The sequence below is a fragment of the Taudactylus pleione genome, unplaced genomic scaffold (genome assembly GCF_031769625.1).
Source record: "Taudactylus pleione unplaced genomic scaffold, aTauple2 ptg000037l, whole genome shotgun sequence".
Classification (NCBI taxonomy): Eukaryota; Metazoa; Chordata; class Amphibia; order Anura; family Myobatrachidae; genus Taudactylus; species Taudactylus pleione.
In genome coordinates, this window is record NW_028284439.1 from 11,595,895 (window position 1) to 11,615,956 (window position 20,062).

Consider the following 20,062-nt stretch of genomic DNA (forward strand, 5'->3'; position numbering starts at 1 on the left):
CTCAAACACATTGCATTTTAGCTTCTTTACTAAATACACACATGTGCAAAATATATCTATGGATATGCTCTATACAACACAGGGGCGTATCTATAATGGGTGCAGGGAACACGGGTCCCTGGGTCCAGGGGGGCCCCCGCACCCATAGAATTACTTACCTCTCCTGAGTCCCACGTCGGCGCGGGGGTCCGGCGCTGTAAAAACGGCTACAAAATGGTCAATCTGATCTCCGTCCTTGTGTGTAAGCATGGTGTGGTTCATGCGCAGTTGGCGATCACAAATTGTAGATATCCAGGAGATCAGTTTTTCAGTAGCGCCCAACTCAGAATCAGGCCCATGGGATTTGTATATAGAACAGAACTGTTGTGATGTGGAAAATTGTGCTTGGTATAATTGTGTATTCCACACAGTATAAAGTCCCACTAATGAGGGGTTACATAGGATACTTTTGGGAATTTGAATTAGAGGGTGTACAATTCAAGGGGACAGTAATAGGAGATGACTGCATGGCCAACTGTCTCACACACTACCAAGTGATCAGAGTGCGCTGATTAGCAGTTTCAGCTGCCCCACTCCCAGCATCCAGGTGATACCATGGTGTCTGTAGAAAATGTCAAGCTGAACCTTATCCTACCAGAACCCCCAAGCCACCCAAAGGCTAAAAGGTACCCATCCATCTGCGATGGATTTCTGCAATCCTGCGATTGGAAATGCCGATCTGCCAGGTGGAAACGCTGACCAGCCACCATCGATGTTTGGCAATCTGTCGCAGGATCGCTGAAATTGTACATGTTAAATGTCCCCGATTAGACAATCACGATCATTTTTTGATCGTGATATCGGGAAAATCCGACATGTTGGATTTCTGCAATCCTGCGATGCCGGGTTGCAGCATCGCAGGATCGCTACAATCTATCGCAGATGGATGGGTACCTTTGCCCTCCCTACAGTTTCAGTCTAAGCTTTGCAGGTGGTCAGTCACAACTGGCTGGGCCACACTTAAGACATCAGATTATCCATACGTACACCAACTATTATAGGTACACCAACATCGGTTATGCATTCTTGGTCTAGAGCAGTGATTTCCAACCTTTCAACTCAAGGCACACTACACATGATTTTAAAATTGCCAAGGCACACCATCCGGCGATACAGCATGCGCGACCAGTGAGCAAACATACACCATGGCCCCCACATTAAAAATACATGCACATTGGCCTCCACAGGAATAAAACACACTAGTACAAGTGCACTGAGCGACACACTTGACAACCGCTTGCGGCACACTAGTGTGCCAGGGCACAGTGGTTGAAAAACACTGGTCTAGAGCACAGGTTCTCAAACTCGGCCCTCATGACCCCAACAGTGCATGTTTTCCAGGTTTCCTCACAGAATCACAGGTGAAATAATTACTCCAACTGTGGATCTTTTAAAATGTGTCAGTGAGTAATGAATATACCTGTGCACCTGCTGGGTGACCTGCAATACGTGAACTGTGATGGGTCCTGAGGACAGTGTTTGAGAACCACTGGTCTAGAGCATACAGAAAAAAAAATTAAAATCTAATCCCCCATCCTCTGTTCCAGGTTTTCCTATCATGCACTTATATTCCTGCATTCTAGCCATGTTCCAAAGTTTCTGCTCTCTTTTTACTGATATCGAGAGTCTCTAGACCTGTTCTGCAAAAGTGTTCAGTCCTATACTGAAACTGCCTGTCCTGTTTCAATCCATCATTGTCACCATGTACTTCTACATTGTCTACATTTACCTTCACCTTCAAGAGCTATTCTGCTGTCTGGACTTCTGCTATTGCCATGCGCAAACCCCATACAATGTACTTATGTATGTATGGCAAAAAAAAGATTGTTGTATTAATAGTATATGAGAAGAAAGACACTTTATACTAAAGTATTCATATTATCTAGGTTCTAGTATCACCTAGCCTTATACCGGAGAGGATTTTTTTTTGCAACATTGGCATTATATGCTGACCTCAAATAAACCATAAATAAGAAAAAAAAAGTGGTGTGGTAAGTAAGGGCAGGTCAGTAACTCAAAGACACTGATTGACTGTTAGCGGGGCATTTCTGTCTTAAAAATAAATTTAATGTACCACTACCACCAGGAGTCCTACTTCTGTAACAGACTACCTGTCCAGCATCTTGCATCAATGCTTCTAGTGTAGGGCTTATATGTAGAAAAGGTTAAGAATTTGCTTGGGGATGATGGATGTCACCAAAACATATCTGGAAAATATGTGAAAAAGACATGTATAGTTATACGATTCTTCACGAACACGTTACTGTAGCTGTAGTGTCCTCCAACAATGAAAATTCTGCAGCTTTTAAGACATGTTTATCATGTGGTAAACAACAGGCAGGAAAGGTATTTATTAAAAAAAAAAATTAATTAAGCTCATTGGCAGTTGAAATAATGGTTCCTCTCCCCTACACCTTTAATTCTAGTACTAACTTTCCGCCTTCAACTTTTCCTATGACCCATCAAAGGTTAGCTGCATATATCTGAATTCTGCACTTGACAATACGTGTTGTTACTTTCACTGGTACTCTTCCTCTTCTATGCTACCTCTCCCTTTTTATACAATTGGTTGGACTGGTTATTTGTATATTTACTTACCTCTTTATATATGTTCCTTGCATTGCACAGACTATGTATTGTATAACTGCTGTGTCTGATCTTTACAATAAATACATTTAAAAAAACAAAAAAACCTTTCGCTTTAGAAAGTGATTCCCAAACTTTCTTAAATCACCGGATATCCTATTTTTAGGCCAAAAGTTTAAATTTGATTATTAAATGAAGTAAATCGCATTTACTTGTCCAGCCTAGGTTCAGTTATGTGGTGATGGACAGGGTTGTACTTCTGTTGGTTCACAAATCTTATGAATGGCAGTCACCACCACTAGATTTGCCTATCACATTTGCATTATGGGAAATAAACCTCTGTGGATACTTATATGCATAGGCAGTCATAATTCTAGAGTTAGCTGTGGTTGGTTCTTTGTTTATTAAAGAAAAAAAAACAGCAGGTGTGCAAACCAGTCACTAGCATAATTGATTGGTTTAGAAGGGTTATTTACGGTAATAAGCATTATAGTACCATTTTGTCGTAAAGGGACAATAACTCTACTAGAATATCATTTGTGCCAGATGTAAACATAGTCATATATACCAGCATTCTGATCAAAGAGCTTGGACAAATCACTAATGTGTTCACTGGTGGAATCAAGGAACCTTCACAGTTAGGGTCCTCTCTTAAAAAAATTTCTATGGTGTAACAGATCAATGACATCTGTCAAAGTAATGTCTAACCTAACAGATCCCTGAATGCATTACACTAGCAATGAATTAGGGATGTAATATATTTTGTCAACTTTCATAATGTCAACATGCTTGGCATGCCGACATTAACAATTTTAGAATGTGGGCAAAACATCTCTGGTGGTCTAGTGGTAACTTACCTGGTATGGCCGGTATGATGGCTCAAGCGATGTCTTCCCAGGTCCAACAGTGACATTCTGATGATTTCCAGCTCATTGTGCACCGCTTCCTGGCAGTAAGTATGGCTAACTGACACCCCAAATTCTCCCCCTAGTGCCTATTCCTAACTTCTCCTCTTGTAACCTATCCCTCCTGTCAGGGCCGGATTAAGGGCCTCATGGACCGGAAGCTGAAAATGTTCAAGGGCCTATACTGAGAAAGGGAGGAGCTGTGACCAGTGCTGTGTGGGTGTGTACACCCTATACACTATCAGCCCCACTGTCTCCCTAAATACATAAAAATTACAAAATGTTGTGAGAAAACTAGAAATACAAATGTAATTGTTATGCATTATGGCTGCAACGACATGCGCTCCCATTGATAATCTGGTCCTGCCTCCTGCGGCCTAACCCAAACCCTCCTCTCTCTCTTTGCCGAATGTCGGCATTTCACGTATCAACATTTTGAACATGTCGACATGTTCAATGTTGCTGACATCATTACAGTCAACATTATGATTACATCCCTTGAATTAGAGTTGACAGGCTACAAATTGGCATGTTATTAAAATACAAAAGCCAGGTAACAGACAAAAATGTGAACAAACCTACTGTACCTGACTTGCAAATATATGGTTATACAATTACAAATTCACAGTTTAAAAATAACGATCTAGGGTCAAAATCAGCCGTAAAATCCACTACGCTGCTAATAACACAAGACAGAGAGCATTGTAGTGTTTTACATTTTTTGCTGGATTCCAAGTTAAAACTACAGAAAGTACAACTTAAATATTATTGTAAAATCTTCTGATTCTATTCACTTTAATCCATTATATGGATATTTGTAATCAAACTATAATAAATATATTCACTACAATAATTTATAACAAATCATTAAATGTGTTTACAAACAATGGATGTGGTTCTTCTATAAGTAATAAAATATACTGAAAGATAAACTCTAGCACGGCAGTTACAGTAATAGCTATTTGAAATTAGCTGACAATCTCTTAAGGGGTCTATCCATTACACGACTTTGTCAACAATCCGACCAAAACCAGGAGGTTTTGGTCGCAGTGTTCACAAAGTCGGGTAATGGATAGCCGGCAAGGACCAGCGATGTGTGTGCACGCTGGGTCCTTGCTGACCCCGACTATCTACTGAACATGCTCGTCAGGTTTGGCATGTTCAGAGATAGGAGGTCGCGCTCCTGCACTGAGTGACGTACAGTGAACGCCTTTCAGTGCGGGCACCACGCCTCGGCGACCTGAAGGCCTGAACGCTAGACGTTCAGTCTTTCAGGTCGCCTAGTGGATAGGCCCCTTTACATAGAAACAAAAATGTTATTCACGATCATGCAGTGGTAATCCAGACAACTCAGATACAGTAAATTACTAACCACTAGGACACATACTAATAAGCATATCCTTGTTTTTAACCACCGTCTACAGTGTCACAATCTGTGGTCTGACAAGAAGTTACTTCTCACTTTAGTCTATATTGTGACAAATGAACACTGCACAGGATGGTGGCAGAAGAGTGCGGCGATAGGATAAAGGGGGCAAGTGACCCTCCATGCCTCATATTTGTACTGGTGAGGGTTGGTGCTAAGGTTTGGCTTCCTGCTATGATGAAGTGAGAACACTCAGCAGTGTATAATCACTTTATAAAATCACCTTTTCTGAGGGGTTATTTACTGTATCTCACTGACCTACACTAGCCATCATTCTCACTGACCTACACTAGCCATCATACAAACTGCAAGAGTAAAGTTTGTAAAGAAGAGGAAGATAGCTTCTGGCTCATGATTTCCAAACACCGCATTCCTTCTATAAAGGGTCACTAATTTATGCTTCCATTATACTACCAGCCACCCAAGGCCAAACAATGGCAGCCTTCCCCTCTATGATATATGGCAGAAAATGTTGCTCATTTGTGGAGGCCACATGTGAGTCTACTGAAATAGATCATGGTGTCTACCACTTATTGGATCATCTTTACATTACATACTTGCAACGAATATAGGCTACTAATACATTTTATCCTACTAGTTTTGTCTAACATTCTTTTAATAAAAAAAATAAAAAAAAAGTAGCAATGTAAATAAAGGAAACCGGACAACACAAGTTAACATGGTAATTCTAAGTCATTTAGGGCCATATCCAATTAGCCGCGGTAAATTACCGTGGCTAATTAGCTCGCCCGGGGCTATCCAATTAGCCCCGAAGTCGGCTTGACAACGGCACTTCTCAGGGGGTTTTTTTCTTGACCTGATGTGTCCCGAAAAATAATACACGGTAAGTGCCGTTTTTTCGCCCTAAAAAAGGTCGAGAACACATAGGAGTCGCGATAAGCTCGCAGACCTATGTGTTAACGGGTGAACTATCCTATTATTTTGCCCAAATTAATAGGATAGGGAGAAAGAGAAAAAAAAAAAGAATGGCAAAATTCGGGATAATCGGCGAAAATCCCCGTTTTTCGCCGGTCTCGGGGAACAATTAGCGTGCGAATAGTGTTCGGGGCTAATTGGATATGGCCCTTAGAGGTAGTATGGTTAAACAGACATTCTGGCACCCCCACATGACTACAGATAAGATACCTGACAGGCCTGGTTCAAAATTCAAATAGACTATGATAACATGTATTCTAGAAATTCTGCATGGACAGGTCACATGCACAAGGTAATTTCTGCTTTATACATTTGACCCTCGGATAAACCTCAAGGCAAAACAGTGAGGTGGGGGAGAACCTAATGAATGGCAATATAGGAAAACTCTAAGCACTTCTTTATTTTCAGCTCAGGCAGCAAATATACTATTGATCCCGATTCAGACAGTGTGAAATAACTGGAAGCCATCAATGCATCACTATAGTTTCTGACCTTCTACAGTCCTCATAAATTCTTCCAAGTCCTACAGAGCAAACAGGAGTGTAGGCTGAAACCATCCATCACCAACAGGATACCAGGTAATGTCCTTTACTTTAGGCTGCACAGATTAGTAAATAGGTCTATTACATTCTCAATCCGCACTGCCCTGACAAATAAAAACTGCACTAATCTAAATGCCATGTATTTTTCTATGTGCTCAGAGATGCAGTAAACAATTGGTCATTTGTAACAACATTTCTGGATCCATGGAGTAAATGGTAAGGGATCTTAATATTTTACACTGTATTAATGCTAAAAGGGGCTGAGATAGCCAGAGAGTCTGTACAATAGAGCAGATGCCAGTCTTTCATTCAAGAAATATGACTAGCCTTGTCCATGTTTAATCTCACTGACTGTGAAACAGTCTGACACATCAAGACATACAAAGAGACTATTTTCTTAAAAATCATGTAAGCATGACATGTAAGACACTGCTGTAATTTTATTAGCATAGGTCATTTCAAGAAGGCGTGGGGTTAAGATGCTTGGTAATTCACTGACCACTGTCAGTAGCATCTACACAATACATAGCACTATTCCTGCATGCTTTTCCAGTGCATATGCACATTAGATAAGAATGAACATGGCAGCCACTTATAATAATGGATGGCATGCTGTGGGAAATGCTGGATGGGAAGAGGAAACGCTTGGTTAGCATCAATGTGTTGATAGTATAGAAAGGACAAGAACCACCAAAATGGCATGGTAATAGCCTGTTCTAACGGCAAACCTCTGACCCCAGGGCATAACACAAATGCCTGGTTACTATGCCATCCACCTTATTGTTTCAGGCTCCAAGGCAGGCAAGCACTGCTCAGGCAATGCATATAGTAGAAGAATGTCACATCAATATCTGAAATCCAACAAATGATAAGAAAACAGCTATTAAAATGCAATCTGGTTCCTATAATATTAAGAGTAAAGGTGAAATTTCCAGAGTTCTCGATGACTGCTGCCATACAAAGGGGAGAGAGACCAACCAGACTGCAGACACATCTTTACCTATAGGACCATGGGAATAAAGGAAGGGCCATGGCATCGAAGCCTGTAACATACATTCACACATCAGCCAGACACCCGTCAAAAAAGCAAGCTATATATATCTCACTATTTACATCTTACAATCAATTACACACGTACATATATACAGGGACATTATGACATCCCTTCTGTACATAAATAGACGGTCATTGCATTGCCACTCTAACATAGAAATGGAATAAAGCTGTATATTTGCAGGAATGAGGCGATTATTCCCCTAATGTTGCAGGTCACCAGCTGTGGAATAACGTGCATCACACGTACATAGCTCCTATAGAAGCCTACACGTATGTACATGCAGACTGTACAAGCATTCCAGAGGCAGTGACAGGACAAGTAGCGAATTGTCGGAGAATGATGGAGAGATAACGCGGCTACATGGCTACAGACAGCTCCCATTCATCCACAGCAGCCCAGCACTGGCTCCTTCCTTACCCTCAGCGCAGACAGGTCTATCTCATCCAGGCTGCGAGCCGGGGAGTCGCTCGCCATGTTTCCTCCTCTGTGCTCTTATTATGCCGGCTCCACCTGTCCTATTATTCCAGCGTGCGGCTGTGGCGCTTCCCGGAGCCCGGGAGCCAGAGGTGTGCGCCTGTCACTGCGCCCGGAGTCCGAGAAAAAGGGGTGTGCGCCTGTCACTGCGCCCTGGAGGAGAAGGTGTGCGCCTGTCACTGCGCCCGCGAGGAGACGGTGTGCGCCTGTCAGTGCAGCGGGTCTCTCAGCGAGGCCGGGGGGGATGTATGTGGGACATGCTGTATGGATGGACAGTGTAGTAATGAGGCACATACACAGTGAGGGAGCCTAGGATGGAGGAGAGCTGCCGCTGTCACGGTTTCCTGGGTGGAGCCAAACACCAGGAGGTGGGTCTCCCGGCAGCGATGTTGCACAGTTGCAGAGCCTGCGGTTTCCTCTCACCACTACACTACACCATCATGTACTATGATTAGAGGAGTGCCGCAGACAAAAGCCCCGTGTGAGCAGGCAGGACTTCGCCGCCGCCTTCCTGCTAAGTAAAGCACCTGACACGGCAGCTACTCAGCATCTTCTTTTTTTTTCTTTTTTTATCAACACTCCCATTTCGGGCACATTGAGCAGCCTCCAGGGGCGGATTGGGAACAAGTGGCCCTGGAAAATTTTTTGAAATTGGCCTCATATATAGGTGACCAGAGCCGCCACCACTACTCCCTCTTCTGCCTCTACCATGGCCCCCTTCTGCCTGGGTCACATTTCCACTGTCCTCCCTCCACTGCCACTGAGCCCCCACCCCATCTTTAGCCCTGCCCCTGTGGCTGCTTCCCTAGACCTCCTGCCCCTAGTGTAAAAGGACACTTACCTGCACAGGGGGCTGAGCAGTGACCTCCACTGACTGGCGAATTAGCTGATGCTGCAGTCAGTTGAGATGCAGGAGTGCATCTCAGTTGCCGGCATTTTCCTGCATCTCAGCTGATCCGCCGCTCAGAGGAGGTCACTGATCGCCGGTTCCAAGGCAGGTGATTTTGTTTTTTTTAAACTATGATTTTGTTTTACACTGATCAGCTTGTGCTCTATTTAGACTACAAAGCTGATGACAGGGGCCCGCTCCCTGCACTGCTCTGCCTACACAGAGCAGGAGTCAGAGAAATGGGGAGGAACCCTGCTTAACGCTATTTCTCCAGGTGGCATTGTTATCGCAAGGCTCTCCTCCGGTATTTTGTAACAATTCCCCTTGATACATTTCAAGCAAATCGCATTTACCATTACAAGTATGGAAAATGCGATCTACTTACTACAGAAATGGGAATTAAAGGAGTTGGAGTCGTTTTTCATGAAAACTGCTCCAAAACCCTTTAAATACATTTATGTGATACTAAAATAATGTAAAAAGGTGTGAAAACACCCTTTTTCAAGTTTTTTTAGTAAAAATAATATTGATAAATAGGGCCCTCAGAGTGTAACTGGCAACTGCACAGCAGCTGTGGTATGGCAGTACTGATTAGGAAGAATTTTGGGGGAAAAACACAGAACTCACATGAAGGAATGGTTGGGATCACTGAGACCAGCCTCTTAGCAGCGAATGAAGCCTGTTGTGAGAACCAGTGCTGGAAAGAGATAGGTGACTCCTATGGGGCTCCTCCAAGTGTCAGTGAGTACCTGGTGTATGAACACTTCTCCACGATCAGGAAGCAAAGGCCCTCATTCAGAGCCACTCGCTATTTGCGGTCGTTCGTTCTAAAACAAGGGGTGGCTATTCAAATGAACCGTTCGCTGTTTGCGGTCTGTTCACGCCTCTAGGTCTGAACGAGCGAACTAAACTTGCGTTTGTTTTTTGGAAAAATACGCCCCCTGGCCGCTCGCATCCTACGTCATGTCCGTTATTTATTAGATTAATCGAGTACATCGACCAGGGTATGAACTGCTCGCTATTCTTGTGGTTGGTTTTTGCTACCACAATTTTGCGAGCAGTTCTGGCTATAAAAGAACCCAGTGACGTGGTCAATGACGCTGCTGTTTTAAATATGCACACCCATAAAACGCCCGTTTTGACCTTTAAGCACGCCTGCGATCGGATCTCCACTCCCCGTTTTCAAGCACCTTCCCCTGTTACCACCCACATACGCCTCTTTCTGTCACTCAAATTATCAGGCATTCGCTATTTTGCGAGAACATGAATTTCGGCCGCACTGAGTGGTTCGCGCATGCGTATTACGATCCGTACGCATGCGCAGTTGGGCAAACATCGCTCGGAGCGAACGAGCAGCCACTTGCGTCCGGCTCTGAATCAGGGCCAAAGTCCTGCATGCAGAGACAGAGGGCCTGATTCAGAGCTGCTCGTAAGCGGCTGCTCGTTCGCTCCGAGCGATGTTCGCACATCTGCGCATGCATATGGGTCGTAATGCGCATGCGCCAACCAGTCATTGCGGTTGGAAATCGAGCGCTCGCAAAATAGCGAGTGCCTGCTAATTTGAGTGACAGGATGAGGCGTTTGTGGGTGGTAACAGGGGAAGGTGCTTGAAAACGGGGAGTGGTGATCCGAACGCAGTGCCAAACGGTCAAAACGGGCGTTTTAAGGGTGTGCATAATTAACAAAGCAGCGTCATCGACCACGTCACTTGGTTGTCTCTTAGCCTGAACTGTTCGCATGATTGCGGTAGGATAAACCTACCACAAGCACTGTGAGCAGTTCAGACGCCTTTTGATGTACTCGATTAATAAATAGCGGAGATGACGTAGGATGCGAGCGGCCAGGGGGCGTCTTTACAAAATAGCAGGCGCATGTTTCGTTCGCTCGCTCAGACATAGAGGCGTCAACAGACCGCAAAGAGCGAGCACTCAATTTAAATAGCCGGCCCCTTTTTCTGAACGAGCTTGCGCAAATAGCGTCCGGCTCTGAATCAGGCCCAGTGTGTGAAAACAGCAGTCTAGCTCCTCACCAGTGATGTCTGATTGTTATGCAAAAGTAGACAGCGTCAGGCACCACAGGACGTGGAGAGAAAGACAGCGTGTGAAGCCATGCATGCGCAGAAGTGCCTAGTTGAGGTCATGCCACCGTGCAGAGCTGTGCCGGGTCTTAGTGCCCATAGACTTATGCCTTTTCTAGCAGACGGGCCACATGTAAAAAAAAAAAAAAAAAAATTCAGATCGACAGGTGGCCCAGCAGGTACGTAAGCCCACAGGGAATATTCTCAGTGAGGCCTATGGCGAATCTGCCCCTGGTTAGATGAGCCGAGACAGCAGCAGCAAGAAGGAGGTATTTTTTAGGTAAGTAAACTACTGGGGGACAGGGCCGGCGCTAGGTTTCTCTACGCCTAGTGCCCCTGTGCTGCACTCTGTCGCCCCCTCCCCCTGAACGTATAACAATACCGCCAGTGGGTGGGTTTTTCTAGAGCCAGGCGGTGGTGAGATGTTCAGGCCGGGTGCTGGACTTTTCCCTTCAGGCTATGGCACTCCGGGCAACGGCCCTACTAGCCAGTGCCTTGAGCCGCCACTGCTGGGGGATCACGATCTAGAATGTAGAATGGGGATAGAGGAGCACAATGAGGAACATACCATAGTGCAGGGGTTCCCAACCACGGTCCTCAAGTCACACTAACAGTCCAGATTTTAAGGATAGGCATACTTAAGCAAAGGTGCCTTAATTAGTACCTCGGTTATTTTGGTTAAACCATCTGTGCTCAAGCAAGGATATCACTAAAACCTGGACTGTTAGTGTGCCTTGAGGACCGAGGTTGGGAAACACTGCCATAGTGGATGAGGTTTGGGAGTTGATAGATCCCAATCCCAACATCCAGGAACTCTTTATTGAGTTCAACGATGCTTTCTTTGGAGAGAAGTTGGCAGATGTACCCGTTGCGTGGAGCTCTATGCTAAAGCTAGATCAGCCCCTCCATTTACTAGAGAGCCGCATTCAAATTTTATTTCTAAATATTTTATCACTGTATCACTATTAGGCAGCGCCTGATTGTTGGTTCTTTCAACCCCTCCTCTTTTTTAAAGCTAGATCAGTTTATTCTAAAATATTCCTGCTAAAAAATACGTTATTTATAACATTTATTACTATAGTCTGCAGCACCTGGCACTATGTTGACATTTATATTATAACAGGCTTGCCCTTACAGTGCAGATAACTATACATTTAGATCATTAGAAAGTTTAATTGAATCCAAATATTGACAACACTGAATAGTTAATGTTTTATGTTGTTCATATCACAATGGGCACAAAATTGTAATAGCGCTTACTGTTTGCATCAGAAATTATACTATTACTAGCATTTTTACACGCTAATAAAACAATGTAAATGGGTGTAGAGATCCGAGCTGGATCATCCATTAGTAAACCTAGGCTCCTGTCTTGGGCCCATTGTGCACAGAGGGGACTGGATTACTCTAACCTGTATTTATGTATATTTTACTATCATACAGAGAAAAGATGGAGGGGGCCCAAACCAGTGTCTTGTCTGGGGCTCCATTGGGACTAATCAAACTCTGATAGGGATGGAACCTATTGATCCCAGTGGCCATACACACGTGCTTTCAGTCAGGAGCAGCGGCCGGGTCTGCTATATTTACTCATTATCATGTACAGTGAGCACACGCCAGTCAGTGGCGTGTCCTATGTGGGGTGTTTTACATGCAGAGTCTCTGCCATATTATTAATACCTCAGGGCATACTTACTGACATTCTGGTAGCCCACTCCGAGGTGCAGCAGGGAGGGTGGGAGTGGTTTAAGTAGGCGGAGCGGTGGTGATATTACCGGCATTATAAAGCAGTGGGCAGGGCTGAGCAGGGGGCGGGGCTATAATGATGCAATTCTATGTAAACCGTGTCATTGCACCCCCGGACAGCCCACTTTCGCGGCAGGAGCAAGGAGGGTTGCAGGGGACCTGCTCTTGCGGGGTGCCGGAAGTGGCATCCGATGTTTGGGAGGCTCCTGGCAGTCCCAGGAGAGTAGGCAAGTATGCCACAGGGTAACAATGATAACATTAGAGCAGAAATTATCTATCTATGGTACATGTACATAGTCATGGGGTAGCTAATACATAGTCATAGGGTACTGTAAAGCCGCATATCCACTACACGATATAAATGAACGATAATTGTTATACATTAATCGTGCTGGTCGTTGACTCCCTGGACCGCTGGTCGTTGACGCCGTCGCTCATCGCCCAAACCTGCTGTCCAACCTGATGATATAGTCAGGTTGTTGAGGTTCAGGGATCAGGGAGGGTTCCCATACTGAACAATATATCGTTCAGTGTGGGCTGAGGGCCTTATTTCGACCCGCTCGCAAGAACTATGCTCTCGCAAGCAGGTCAGTGGTAGGACCCCGGGACTCGCTACAAACGGGGTGGCTGTCGATGTTGATCGACAGCTCGCCCCGTTTTGTAGGCGGGTAGGGGGTGGCTGGCCAAACGGAGGCGTTCCCGAAGGAACGCTTGCTGTTTGAGGGCGGCCCTACTGATATCACTCGTGATGTCAGTAGTGAGCTTCCTGCTCTATTAGGCAGGAAGCTCACTGGGGCTTGCGGGAACGAGACCCTACCACAAGGGTCTCGTCGCAAGCCCGATGGTCGCGACCATCACCTGGCTGCTCGCAAAAGCTGTGGGTGGTTACCCACAGCTTAGCGAGCGGCCAAGAGGCCAGTTTTAAAAAAAAAAGCGGCCGCCCTGATTCAGAGCGAGCGCTCGCTTTTTGCGACCGGCTCTGAATCAGGCCCTCAATGTCCACTGCACAACATAATGAATGATTGAACGATAACGATGTCGTTATCGTTCAATAGTTCTTTAGTCATGTAGTGGATATGCAGCTTAACTATTACAATTAAAATAATATATTATTAAAGACTAAACCTTATAGAAAACTGAAAGAAGTATTATGTGAGATAATTCTTGGGCACAAGTTTCATCTTGCGTTGAATATTCCCTTTGCATCCCATTACCCAGCACTGATTGCAAAATACGCTCTATAACATGTTTTTACGTGCTACAGGCAGAAAGAGACTCAAATTTGAAAAATGACCGGGTCCTGCAGGGGATGCAATCGGGAAACCGGCTGACGTGATCCCGACAGCCGGCTTCCCGATTGCTTTATCCCGGCGTGGGTTAAATGACAGGCGTCTATAGGGTTAGGGGGTTAGGTTAGGTTAGTATATACTTACCTGAGGACGATCGGGATTTTCAGCGCTGCCGGGATCTGTCCATCTGTCAGGCTGCCGCTGCCAGGAATCGAACCGCCGGCGGTATTTCATACCGATTCCGTCCTGCAGGATGCGCTGGCAGCGTCTCCTTAATCAGCCACTGCAGCAGCAGCATCCCCTCATGCAATCGCTGCCTGAGGCCTAGTTCCTTCCTTCCTCTCGTGTGTCACATGGTAGCAGGGGTATGGCTCCCAGCCCTCTCTGCTTCCATCAACCTCACTCTCAATTCTTCCTGAGACCTCCATCCTTCCGTCTTCACGGGTGTCACGTGGTAGTGGGGGACCCGGCTCTCTGCTCCCATCGGCCGAACTCTGGACTGGGCATGGGGCTAGCAGAGATGGGTTTTATCAGGTAACTGCACCCTGCAGGGGAGCCTCACATCCTCCAAATTTAGGTCACAGACTGTCCCCTTCTCCCAGAGCCACCACGTCAGATCCCCACACACACACACACGACTCACCCTACAGCCAACCCCACAGAGACCCCTCTACTCCCACTATAGCCCATACACATCCTGTAACTTCCAGACCTCACACAGCATAACCTAGGCGGCAGCAGCCCCCATGCGAACTGTTATGGTACAGATAACACAGGCACATGCTATACAGATAAAACTCATTAGTCACACACTACATGCATTTGCATTCACCCTGATGATCAATCTCTATTCCCACAGCAATTCACTTACCCTTTTATTAAATTTTTATTGTGGTCTTGCACTGGAAACACCCTTACATACAACAATTTGCACTGTTACATTTAGGTTTTCACACTAAAAAAAGGGGTGGATCCCGTCTTCAGGGACATGTAGTACCTGCCTTCCTCCCCCATTTCTCCCATTACTCCACTTTCATTCTCACCCCACTGCTAATCTCTCCTCCCAGCATCCTCTCAATGTCACTACCCCCCACCTCCATCCACATCGCATTAATCTCTCTCTCTGCCCAACTCCTACAGGTTCCCCTCCTAGCACTGGAACCCATTCGATCACTTCACTCTATTCATCTTGGTCCCCCAAATTAATCTCATCTCCAGCAACCCTGATAATCTCTTGCACATCTCTCCCGCAAACTCTGTCCCTCTATCCTGTGCCCTCCAGAATGCCAGGTCAGTCTGTAATAAACTGGTCCCCACCCATGACCTTTTCATCTCCAACTCCCTGAATCTCCTAGCCATTACTGAAACCTGGATTTCACCCCCTGACACCACTGCTCCTGCAGATCTTCTTTGGGGGCCTCACCTTCTCCCACACCCCCTGGCCTGGGGGTCACCATGGTAGTGGTGTTGGGGTCCTTCTATCCCCCGGTTACTCATACCAACTCATAACCTCAAAATCATCCCTTACATTCTCTGCATTTGAACTTCATGCTATACGCCTCTTCCAACCAGTATACCTCCGAGTATATGTTATTTACCATCCCCCTGGCCCTCTATCCAAGTTCCTTGACCACTTTGCTTCCAATCTCCCTCACTTTCTCTCCTCAAACCTTCCCTCCATTATCCTAAGTGACTTCAATATTCCAATTGATATCCCCACAGAATCTTCTACCTCCAAACTCCTTGCCCTCACATCTTCATTTGGCCTCTCCAAATGGACTTCCTCCCATGTGAGTGGGCATTCGCTTGATCAGGTCTCCACTCACCGTTGTGATATTTGTGATTACTCCAATTCCCCATTCCCCTCTCTGACCATCAGCTTCTCTCTTTTAACCTATCGTTCTCTCCTTCCCCTCCTCTACCTCCTAAGGCCACATCACTAAGTGTAACATTGAGGCTATCAACACTGTTTCCTTTTCTTCCCTGCTTGACTCACTTCTCTCCCCTATCCTCTTTCTACTGCCCTGAACAAGCTGCTTCCCTATACAATGCCTCCCTTCTGCTCTTGACTCTGTATCTGGCGATCACTACTCACCCTTGCAGATCCACACCTCAACCGTGGCATTCCAAATGCACCAGATGCCTGCAAAAGTGTTCATGAACCGCCGAGCGACAGTGGAAAAGATCACGCTCTAAGGCAGATTTTTTCCATTTCAAATTTATGCTCTCATCCTACAGTGCTTCCCTATCCTTCTCTAAACAGTCATATTTCAACAACCTCATCTCCTCCCAGTCCTGAAATCCACAGCATCTCTACACCACCTTCAACTCCCTCCTCTGCCCACTCCCTCCTCGTCTCCCCTCCTCGGACTCTGCTCTTGACTTTGCTACTTACTTTACATCTAAAATTAATTCCATATGTCAGGACATCATATCCCACCAAACCCGCAGCACTCCACCTCCTCTTTTCCCGGATCACCCCTCCCCATCCACTTTACCGACTCTGACTTCCTTCTCCCTGGTATCTGGAGAGGAAGTCATGGCCCTCATCCAGTCCTCCCCCCCTTCCACCTCCCCCCTTGACACTATACCCTCCCGCCTCCTCAGCTACCTCTCTCTTTCTGCCTGCTCCCATCTTGCCCACCTCCTTCATCTCTCCCTCTCATCAGGCTCTGTCTCTGCATTCAAGCATGCCCTTGTCTCCCTTATTCTTAAAAAACCTATCTTTGATCCTAACATTCTCTCTAATTACTGACCCATCTCTCTCCTCCCTTTTGCCTCCAAACTCCATGAGCGTCTTGTTTACAACTGCCTTACCGCTTTTCTTTCCTCCCAAGCCTTCCTTGACCCTTTTCAATCTGGCTTCCATTCTCTCAACTCCACTGAAACTGCCCTCACGAAAGTCAGCAACAACCTCCTTGTTGCCTCATTCTCTTTGACCTCTCTGCTGCTTTCGACTCTGTGGACCACCCTCTCCTGCTGCAAATCCTTCACTCCCTTGATCTATGTGACACTGCCCTCTCCTGGCTGTCCTCCTACCTCTCTGACCGATCTTTCTCTATGTCCTCTCATGACTCCTCTTCCCCCCCCCACAGCCTCTTACAGTAGGTATTCCCCAAGGTTCTGTTCTTGGATCTCTCCTATTCTCCCTCTATACATCCTCTCTAGGTGAACTAATCAGCTGTTTTGACCTCCATTATCATCTCTATGCTGATGATACTCAGATCTACCTTTCCTCCCTTGGTCTCTCCCCCTCTACTGACTCGTATCTCCAACTGTCTGCTATCTCTTCCTGGATGTCCAAGCGATTTCTTAAACTTAATATGTCCAGGGGCATGGCTACAGTGGCAAGGGAGTGAGACGTGAGTCCGGATAGCTCCCTGGCACAAGATCCGTTCCTGGCAATCCTGACCCAGTAGACTGGCTGTATCTAGGTCACACTAGACCTCTAAGTGTTCGGGGTACCTGAGAGAGTGTTCCGGTCCCTGGTCACCACTGCCGCTACTGCTGTGAGCCGCTGCTCTGCTGAGATCCTGCTCCTCTGCGCTGAGTTCCTGTGCCTGTGTGCTGTCCTGGGCGTGGCTGGAGCCTTCTCATCCGCGCGCTGGGATCTGGTTGGTGGTGGAGAGGACGGTGAGACTCCGGTCTGTTCACCCAGAGGTGCCCTGCAGTTCTTTTGTTGGGCCTTTCTTCCCTCTGCTGCCCGTTTGCTATTCTCCAGACACAGATGGGCGTGGCTTCGCGGGTCCGGCGGCCATCTTCCCTTCCTCCTACAGTTTACCGTGCATGTCAGTGCCACAGCTTCTGCCTTTCACTGAGTGGGACAGAGTGCTCCTGAGTGGGGGTTTGAGTGTTGCTGCCATATTATGCAAAGAATTTTTCTCTCTTTATCCCATGAGGGGAACACCAAGATATCCATAGATCCTACGGAAAAAAACCTTTTTTCTATTGTTGAATCCCATGGCAGGGACTCTTTTACCTTACAATTTGCTGTGGAAAGGGCGCACCGTGTTCCTGCTCGCCGTCCTCCACCCGGTGCTCCACCTCACACCTTTATTGCGAAATTTCGAAATTATAAAGACCGGGATGCAGTGTTACGGCTGGGATGCATTAAAGGTCCTTTGTCTAGAAATGGTGTGAAGATTTCTACTTTCCTGAATTTTGCAATGGAGGTCCAAAAGGATAGGGCTCAATTCCTTCCTATTAAGCGTAGACTCAGAGACCTTAATTTTTCATATGCTATGCTATTCCCATCCAAACTCCGGATTGTGGTGGATGGGGAATCTAAATTTTTTTCAACTCCACGGGAGGCGGCTGCTTGGCTGGATCGTTATGCTCCGGGAAATCGTCAATTGGCTCCATCCTGTACTTCTACATGTTTATTGCAATTATATAATTATTCAGTTTTTTTCTTGAAGATACAGGTTCTATACAAGTCATTTACCAACATTCTATATTTTGTTTTTCTAATTTTGATGTGTGAGGTATAGATTTAATGATATGTGTCTATTGTGCTGTTTTTTTATTATTTTTTATTGCCGGGGGGCTCCCTTTCCATGGTAGCTGCTACACTCTATTGCTCCTTTGTGGGTTTGAAATCAGTTTAATTTTATCATTTGTGTGTGTTTGGGATATAGGTATGCTGATGTTGGGGGTGGTATACAGGGTGGGGGTTATGGGAGTATTAGGGGTTTTGGGAGTTTTTGCTTGTTTCTCTTTTTTTATTATTTTTACATTTGGTGCTATATTAGGTGTTATTTTTTTTAGTGTTTCTGTATGCTGGGTTCGAGGGGGAAATGTGAAATTTACAGTTATGCGTTCTCCATTCTGTTATGGCTAAGGTAAATTTTCTTACATGGAATGTCCGTGGAATTAATAATAAAGTTAAACGCTGTCTGATACAGAAGATGCTTAAACAATATAACGCTGATATTATTTGTTTAACAGACACCCATTTAGTTTGTAGTAGACTCCTCTCTCTTAGACGGCTGTGGGTGAGCTGGGCATACCATGCCGCCCACATGTCATCGTCCAGGAGGGTCTCGATTTTAATTAAAAAATCTGTCCTTGTGTTAAATTCAGTTAAGTCGGATCCCTATGGAAGATATGTGTTTCTTGATTGTAAGATACATTCCATGCTTTTATATATATATTAGCTGTTTATATACCCCTTCCTTTTTCTTACGAGGTGCTTAAGTGTGCAGCTAAGTTTGTGGCTCTATCTCTAAATACTCCGATAATATGTTTAGGGGACTTTAACAATCTCCTAGACCCCTGTATGGACAAATGGCGCGTTACCTCTCATGTACAGTTGGTTAGAGGGAAATCGGGTTTTGCTAGCTGTATAGAGAGTCTGGGGTGGGTTAAACATCTGGGTTTACAGCAGTTCTCATGTTTCTCCGTGACTTATCATTCTTTTTCTAGAATTGATTTGGCTTTGGTTTCCCCCAGTCTGATCCCAAAATATGTCACGTTACTTATAAAGCCATAGGGGTGTCTGATCATTCTCCCCTCATGATGTCCTTGGAGGTAGATAGTCCTAGAGGTCAAGTATTTTGGAAGTTACATCCCTTCTGGCTTATTCAAATGTCCAGGACACATTTTGTCTGCAAGGATCTCTTTATGAGAGAATAAGAATTCAGAATTCTTTGTTCCTGATTCTGCCTAGCAATTATCAGGTATTTCTCATAGGATAAATGATTCCTAATTCTTGTTTGTGACCATAATAGCAGGGTGTGCTTAAGTAATGACTTAACTTAATCAAGTTACTACAGAAAGAGTACCCCTTGGAAAAACTTGGAAGTGTTGTCATTTTGGGTTAATCTAACCATTGAAAGTACCACCTGGACATCAGATAAGCTTTTAATTGTTTAATTTTTGGTACACACATTACCTATTTTGAGTACAAGTTTATTTTATCTTAAAATACTACACTATTAGGTGCATGTCTCATTATTTTTCAGCACTTTGTTTTCCGATTGCCACACGGATAATTGAGAAACTGCAGCAACCTGTTATTTCCAGGAAGTGTTCTTCACGACGTATCATCAGCATTATATTTTATGACTCTATCTACACAAGGAATTTGAAATTTGT

The 20,062-nt window shown here is 45.2% G+C and overlaps 1 protein-coding gene across 10 annotated transcripts in view; it reads right to left on the reverse strand.

Moving 5' to 3' along the window:
• The window catches only part of TNIK (TRAF2 and NCK interacting kinase), a 338,050-nt gene extending 329,633 nt beyond the window's left edge, over window positions 1-8,417 (reverse strand). For 3 of the 10 annotated variants that reach the window (XM_088452398.1, XM_088452396.1, XM_088452394.1), the window contains exon 1: window positions 7,909-8,416. In XM_088452398.1, the coding sequence (XP_088308524.1) occupies window positions 7,909-7,965 (57 nt within the window). In that variant the 5' untranslated portion in view covers window positions 7,966-8,416. Of the gene's footprint in view, window positions 1-7,908 lie in introns of all 10 variants that reach the window. The other 7 variants (XM_088452395.1, XM_088452397.1, XM_088452402.1 and 4 more) reach the window with 5 other exon arrangements.
• Window positions 8,418-20,062: the final 11,645 nt, after the last annotated feature.